The sequence below is a fragment of the Chamaea fasciata genome, unplaced genomic scaffold, assembly GCF_029207755.1.
Source record: "Chamaea fasciata isolate MVZ Bird 193981 ecotype frontalis unplaced genomic scaffold, bChaFas1.0.hap1 SCAF_30, whole genome shotgun sequence".
Taxonomy (NCBI): Eukaryota; Metazoa; Chordata; class Aves; order Passeriformes; family Sylviidae; genus Chamaea; species Chamaea fasciata.
Window position 1 is genome coordinate 339,993 of NW_027094115.1, and position 7,843 is coordinate 347,835.

Genomic DNA, 7,843 nt, shown 5'->3' on the forward strand with positions numbered 1-7,843 from the left:
CGTCAGCGCACAATGATGTCATCACGCAATGATGTCACCGCACGGTGACATTGTCATCGCACCGTGGTCTCGTCCTTCTCACAATGATGTCATCACACGATGACGTCACCAGACAGTGACCTTGTCCCTCCCATGCCCACACCTCCCCCCACCACTGTCCCTGTCACACAGCACCGCCCCTGTCCCAAACACCTCCTTGTCCCCCAGCTCCCGGTGACCCCTAAACCCCCAGGGCAGAATTCCGGCTCCTTCCCGACAACGAACCCACCGATGTCCCAGAGCCTTGGCTTCCTCCTTCCCTTCTCCCGAGCTGGCCCTGCCCAGCGCCCGGGGCGTCACCAGGCCGGGCCGCGGGGACTCACCGGTGTTGGAGGACACGGATTTGCCGATGTCGGCCAGGGAGCGGTGGATCGGCTTCTTGGTCTGGTGGCGGTGCTTGCGCAGGAGGACGTAGCTGAGCTTCTCCCGCAGCTCTGGCTTCAGCAGCCCATCCTCGATCTGCTTCTCGATGACATCGTCTGCAACACGCGGCCGTGGGGACCCGGGGTGAACCCCAAAACCTCCCCAAAATCTGCTGCTTCAGCACTGACCCCCAGAACCTCACAAAACGTCCCGTCCTCGATCTCCTCCTTGATGACATCATCCGCAACGCATTGACCGTGGTGACCCTGGGGTGACCCCTAAAATCCCCCAAATCTGCTGCTTCAGCACTGAACCTCAGAACACCCCGAAATCTGCTCCTTGAGCAGCCAGTCCTCGGTCTGCTTCTTGATGACATCATCCGCAACACGTGGCCGTGGGGACCTGGGGGTGACCCGGGGTGACCCCCAAAACCTCCCCAAAATGTCCCATCCTTGTTCTGCTTCCCAATGACATCATCAGCCACACGCAGCCATGGTTATCCGGGGTGACCCCCAAAATCTGCTGCTTCTGGTAGTGACCCCCCAGATCCCTTACCCCCCCCCCAAAAAAAAATTTCAACACAACAATTTCTGGAAGCAGCCAATGGCTCCCAGCTCCTTCCGTTGCTTATTCCCGGACAAATTTGGAACACGGAGCAAACAAATGAGTTGAAATCTGTTTTCCAGCATTTCAGGACACGGAGGCTCCTGTTGGAGCCCTGGGCACTGAGAATTCCAGGCTTTCTGTGCTGGCAGGCACTGACCCCCCAGCAAACGCTGCATTGGACCTGAGGCCGTGGAAAAGGCTCCCAAAATTGAGTGACAGCGCCGGGATTGTGGGTGTGGGGTTTGGATAGAAGTGTGCGAAGTCACAGGGTGGAAAACTCAAGAGTTTAAGGGTTTAGAACATAGTAATACATATAAAAAGCAACATGGAGGTTTCAGGGCGGAGGTTGAGTCCTTCTTTTCCACCTTCTTCTTCCTGGCTCTGGGTGGTGTTTTGCAAGTGGGTAGAAAAAATCCACGCCGCGGGCCACGGGTGGTTGGTTGCGGGGTTAAAAGTAAAAATAATTGAGGTGTCATTTCCTAATTGGACAGTTTGTGCTTAAAAGGCCGTGCAGAGAGAGAGAGAGATGGGGCGCCGCTTTTAGTTTGTTAGCTGGAAGCGCCGTAGGACTCACGGCTCGTGAGCCCGTAGCGTAGACGAGAGCCAAACATCTGAGCGGAACAAATGTTGTGTGAGGGGCAATTAAGAAACACCTGGGTCCAATCACGAAACGCGGCCTGGCGCGTTTAATCCCAACCCTGGCAAAAAGAAGATGGGACACAACCGGCTCCTACCTATGATCTGGGGCAAGGAGTATCCGTCCAGGTCCAGGAGCACCGTGCCCGTCTGGAGACACGTCCGCAGCTCAAAGAGGCTGTGCAGGGACAGCGTGGACACGTGCGGTTTGCTCCACCTCTCACCACCTTCCTCCACCTTCTCCTCGAACTTGATCCACCTGGAACGAGAGCGGGATGGACCCGGAAGAGGCGGGGTGTGAGGGCACGGGGATGGCTTCTCCTGGGGAGTTTCCCTGCTTGGAAATGACGGATTAATTAGTGTCACTAAATTCTCGCTCGTTATCCGGGATGGGAAGGGGGAATCTGGTGGAGTCGCTCCCGAAAGTGCTGCTTCCAGGATTGTAGAGGGGAGGAAAAACTCCCAGTGCCACCAGGAAACCCAACTCCATGGATTTCCCCGTCCTCAAATTGCTCCTGTGGGATTTGGGAATTGTGGAGTGGAGGAAAACCTCCCGGTCCCACCAGGGAACCCCAAAGATTTCTCCCTCCTCAAATTGCCCCTGAGAGGTTTGGGAATTGTGGAGTGGAGGAAAAACTCCTAATCCCACCAGGAAACCCAAATCCAGGGATTTCCCCATCCTCAAATTGCTCCTGTGAGGTTTGGGAATTGTGGAGTTGAGGAAAATCTCCTAACCCCACCAGGAAACCCAAATCCAGGGATTTCCCCATCCTCCAATTGCTCCTGCGAGGTTTGGGAATTGTGGAGTGGAGGAAAAACTCCTAATCCCACCAGGAAACCCAAATCCAGGGATTTCTCCCTCCCCAAATTGCTCCTGAGAAGTCTGGGGGCTTTTCCCATGGAGGTGACCTGGCGTGAGCCTGGATCTGCTCCTGCCTGGAGCAGCCGGTGGGGGAGCAGATCCCAGAGCATTCCCAGTGTCCCAATTCCTTAGGGATGCTCAGACCCCCACCCTGAGCGCTCCATCCCCGCCCTGGGAGATGGGAGGATTCACAAACCCTGGGAATTCAGCCCTTCCCTTCCTTGACTTTACAATGAAAACTCCAGAGAAACTTCCGGAATGGGGCGGACGATTCCTCCCAAATTCCTGGGAGCGGGGTTCGGATTCCTGGAAGGGCAACTCTTGGTTTTTAGGGGAAAAAATTTCTTCCATGGATTTTCCTTCCTGGAGCTTAACCTGACCCATGTGAGCGGGCAGCACCGGGGTCTGGGCTCCTTCCCACTGCCCCGGGTGGGAAGGGCAGAGGAGGAGAAGGGATTTTGGGAACGGCTGACGGCCCTGGAACGCCGAGGGGGAAGGATGGGGAGAGGCCCGGGTGGCTTCAGCTGCTGCAAAGAGAAAACTTCAGGTGCCCCCACTAAAAAAACTCCCAAAATATCATCCAGGGATGCTCCGACAGAACCCCAACACCCCCCAAAACTCATCCCGCAGCTCCCTTTGCCCGATCCCTCCGGAGAATCCCTTGCTCCAACCCTTCGGCTTTCCCTGGGATGGAATTCGAGATTCCCGCCAAGCGCTGGCGCCGCTCTCCCAAAGCCGATTACGCCGCTTCTCCTCTCCTTTCTGCCCCATTTCCTGAGGAATTTGGGTTATTAGGGAGCTCGGGCCGCAGTGTGGGATTCGAGGCACGGCTCCAGCGGCGCCTTTGCCCCGCCGTCGGCATCCCGGGATTCTTTGGCCGAGGTTACGGCGAGTTCCCACCGGCCTGCTGCTCCCAGCATCCCAAATTCCCATTTTTTCCCCGTTTCATGTGGATTTAGGTGCTTCCCCTGAGGATAAAATGTCCCAAGGTGGCCGGAGAGCGGGAGCAGGGATTTGGGAAATCAGGAGAAATTTGGGAATCTCCACCTCCAGCCCGCCCTGATGAAGATCCCAACGCAAATGTGGATGGTTTTGCCTTTCAGGGAGTAGGAAGGCAGAAATAAATGTGGATTTGTGGAAAATTAAAGATTTTACCAACAGAACCCAGACACTGCAGGGCTTGGGACCAGGGGGTTGCTGAGGAGCTTCCCAAATTTCGGCTGATGCAAAAACACAGCCCAAAATTGAGGATGGGGCATCCACGGGGCCTGATCCCAATCTGTCCCAATCGCTGGGGAGGGAATTCCGCACCCAAACTGGGAAATCCCACAGGAAAGGGTTTGGGATAACACCTGGATCCCCTTCCCAAAACCTTTCCCAAAAAAAAAAAAACCCCAACCCCGCTGGTCCTTACACAGCCGAGGGCAGGAAAGGAAAATCCCTCTTGGATTTGGGATCTTCCCGTGGAAAAGATTCCGCTTCAATGGAGCAAATTCCACTCGCAGCTCCTTCCATGATTTTATTGAGGATGGAGCAGGTGGGGTTGGGGTTTTTTTTATGGATCAAGGGTGGGAAAAGTTTCGCTCTTGGCCTGGCTGGAGAAAGTGTGGAGGGGGAAAACAAACCTGGGGAAATGTTCTTTTTCCCCACTTCCCGCCTGGAATTCTCCAGTTTCCCAGCAGCTTATCCCGCTTTTTCACCCTCCCAAACCTTCCTGCAGGCTCTGGTGAATGGGAGGGGGAAAAGCTCCAGCTCTGTGATTGATCCGATTCGAGGAAACTCGGGATAAGCTGGGAAATGTTCTGGCTCCTCGCCAGGACGCAGCTGAGGTGCACATCCCCCTAAAAATCCCGTTTTTCCCGCATTTCCCTGATTCAGGAATGTCCTTTTTAAACACCATCATAAACAACTCTCATTCCCTGATATTCCAATTCCAAACCTTCCTGAAATCCCATTTTTCCAGCATTTCCCTGATCCAGGAACATCCTTTTTTTTCCCAACGCTCATTCCCTGATATTCCATTTCCAAACCCTCCCCAAATCCCGTTCTTCCAGCATTTCCCTGATCCAGGAACATCCTTTTTTAACGCCCCTAAAACCGACGCCCGTTCCCCGATCCCGTTTCCCCGCGGGGATATTTTGGGATGGGATTTTTTTGGTTTTTTTCCCCCTGACACATTCCCGGATCCCGGCTCACCTGGCGGATTCCTTCCACTCCATCTCGTCGCCGTCGTGCTGCAGCGTGTCCATCTCCGTGAAAAGGGTGGGATTGGGGGGCTCGTCGTCCTCCCCCAGGATGTAACGGAGCCGCTCGGCGGCCGGGGACACTGCCGGGGAGAAAAGGGCTTTCGTTCCATGGAAAACGGGAAAATTCCATGGGAAACGGGAAAATTCCACGGGAAAACGGGAAAATTCCACGGGAAACCGGAAAATTCCATGGGAAAAATGGAAAATTCCACGGGAAACCGGAAAATTCCACGGGAAACCAGAAAATTCCATGGGAAACCAGAAAATTCCATGGGAAACCGGAAAATTCCATGGGAAACCAGAAAATTCCATGGGAAACCAGAAAATTCCATGGGAAACCAGAAAATTCCATGGGAAAATGGAAAATTCCACGGGAAACCGGAAAATTCCACGATCCCACTCCATTGCCGCCAGGAAAGGCCCCCAGGGCTGGTTTGGGATCACAGAAAAGGGATTAAAAACGGAGGGAATTTGGAGCAGAATGTTGGAAGGAACTCCAAATGAGCCCGTCCCGAATTCCCTGTGGGAAGAGATGCGGGCGCTGGGGAAAGGAAGATAAAGGGGTAAAAGTCCAGGAACCAATTCCCATCAAATTCCCCTTTCCAGGAGTTCCCTGTGCCCAGTTCCCAGGGCTGTCCCACATTTCTCCCCTCCCACGGATCCCGTTTTTCCAAACCCTTCCAGCACGGCGCAATGGGATTTCCCACTTTCCCCACTGCGTTCCTCAGGGGAAAAGTGGGGGAATGACACAAATCCATCATTCCTGCGGGAAAAAATTCCATTTTTTTCCCCTGCTAGCAACTGGGAAGGGGCCTTTATGGCCTCCTGCTCCCCGTGGAGCAATCCGGGAACGGGATTGGGAACGGGATTGGGATCACGGCACCCTCCAGGTGGGAAAAGGCTTTTCCATCCCAGCACATTCCCAGTGCCCACGGGACGGCGACCAGCTCCCAGGAAAGAAAGAAAGAAAAAAAAAAAGTTGGAATTGCTCTTAACCCTCTCCATCCTCGGGGGGTTTTCCAGCAAAACTTCCCAGTTTTGGTGGATTTGGGGAGAAATCCAAGCCCTGGGTGTGGCAGGGATGGGGATGAGCCCCGGGTGCTCCAAGGAAGAGGTGAAAATCCACCTGAAATCCACGGAAACGCGGTGTTTGGAATTAAATCCCGAATTTCCTAATTCAGCAGGAATTATCCAGGCTTGGAAAATGCGATTTTTTTTTTTTTTCCTTTTTTTTTGGGAAATCCTTCTTTTCTCCGTGTCGGGAATAACGGAGTTGGGAAACGCAGCTCCACAAAAATCAGGGAATTAAATTGCCACAGAGAAATGGAGGGGGAAAAATTGGGAATTTTGCCCCTTTTCCCGCACAAAGCAGATGAGCCCAGGCCCCAGAGGAAGAGGATGTCCCTTTAGGCTGAGCCTGCTTAAACCGCTTAAGCCCCTCTAAGCTGAGCCCAAAGCCCCGTGGCCCAGCCCCGCCGCCATTCCCATAAATCCCTTTTTATGATTATTCATATTCCCGGGAATTTTGGAGCCGGGCTCCGTGCCTGGAAGGTTTCAGGCTCCATAAGCCCGGCAGTTGTTCTCGGAAAAGGGATGAAACGGGTGAGATTCGTGGTCAAGGCGCCATGCCGAGTCTGAAATTCCCAAAAATCCCAAATTGGATGAGCGGAAAAATAAAAAAAAAACCCGCCACCCCTCCAAAAAAAAACCAAAAAACCCAAAAAACCCAACAACAACAACAACAACAAATTGGGATTTTGCTGGACATCCCTGTCCTGGGTGGGATCTCTGGTGGGAAAAAAAACCCGGGATTTGGGATTCTCGCCCTCGTTTTTGGGGTTGCTGCTCCTGGCTCTGCCCAAATTCCCTCTTTGGGGGTTTAAAAACGGATCCTTCCTTCCTCACCCTCCCCCGGGCCTCATTTTGGGCTCTCGGGGCCGAGTCCCCCCTGAAACCCCAAAACCCAGAAGCTCCTGCTCCTTCTCCTCGCAGATTTCAGGGAATAAATCCAACTCCCAGCTCCCGACCTGTGCTCCCTTCCCTCCCCGAGGCGCTCAACCAACCCCGCCGGGGCAGCCGAAATTCCTGGGATTTGTTCACCTGGAGAACCTCTCACGGCCGGGAGAGCCCCCAGCTCTCCCTGCTTGGGGGTTTTTATTTTTCATTCCCGGGAATTCGTGGAAAATCCCAGGAAGCAGCGGGGGGGAAAAGTGACGGGGAAGGGGCCAAAGCCCACAAACCACCCCAAGATCAGCCCCTGCCCCTTGAGAGGGATCCAGATCTCCCTGAACCAGATCTTCGGATGGGAAAGCTCCGGGATTTCAGCCGCTGCGGATTCCCAGGGAATATTTGGGATCGTTTCCACGGGAGACGGGGCAGGAAGGATTTAAATCCCCTTTACCGGAGGCGCAGCCGTCCCTTCACATCCCAACCCCGACCCGGCAACAAAACCTGGCCTCGGGGATCCTTTTCCAAACCGAAATTCCCGCCCCAGAGCGAATAAAACGGGATAAAACCCGGGATAAAGCCGGGGGATGAGGGAATGCGGCGCTGCCGGGGCTCGGCGATCCGGCCGGGGCTAAGCCTGGTTTAAGCTCCAGCGTTATCCAGGGGCTGCCGTGGATTCTGCTCGGCTTTTCCCTGGATTCTCCTGCCTCAGACCAGTCCCCACCTCCCCAAAATCCAGGAGACCGGGAAGCACATCCCATGGCATCCACCGCTCCTTCCCTGCCCCTCCAAAAAAAGCCAGGTTTGGGATATTTCTGAGCCTTTCAAAAATCAACTTTTCCGCCGAGGAGCGGCGGGAGCCGCGGCTTCCCCCGTTTGTTTTGGGGGTGACTTTCGGGTCTCCGTGCCCGGAGTTCATCCGGAGGCTCCCAAGTTGCTTTTCCCAGGGAAAAACAGGGAATATATAAATAATAATAATTTAAAAAAACAAACCCGCGGAGCTTTTCCCCCTCCCACCGCGGCCGCCACGGAGCGCTGGGGAAAAAAAACCCACAAACCCCAAAAACCCGAAAACCAAAAAACAACAACAAAAAAGTCACCTCAAACCCTACCTGGAGTTGTTTCCATTTCCATTTCTCCCCGG

The 7,843-nt window shown here is 54.1% G+C and overlaps 1 protein-coding gene across 1 annotated transcript in view; it reads right to left on the reverse strand.

Moving 5' to 3' along the window:
* SLC4A5 (solute carrier family 4 member 5) overlaps nt 1-4,770 on the reverse strand; it is a 30,347-nt gene extending 25,577 nt beyond the window's left edge. The window contains exons 1-3 of the mRNA XM_066206240.1: nt 4,703-4,770; nt 1,743-1,903; nt 363-518 (exon numbers count right to left, since the gene is read on the reverse strand). Coding sequence (XP_066062337.1) covers nt 363-518; nt 1,743-1,903; nt 4,703-4,755 — 370 coding nt within the window. The 5' untranslated portion in view covers nt 4,756-4,770. The remainder of the gene's footprint in view (nt 1-362; nt 519-1,742; nt 1,904-4,702) is intronic.
* Nucleotides 4,771-7,843: the final 3,073 nt, after the last annotated feature.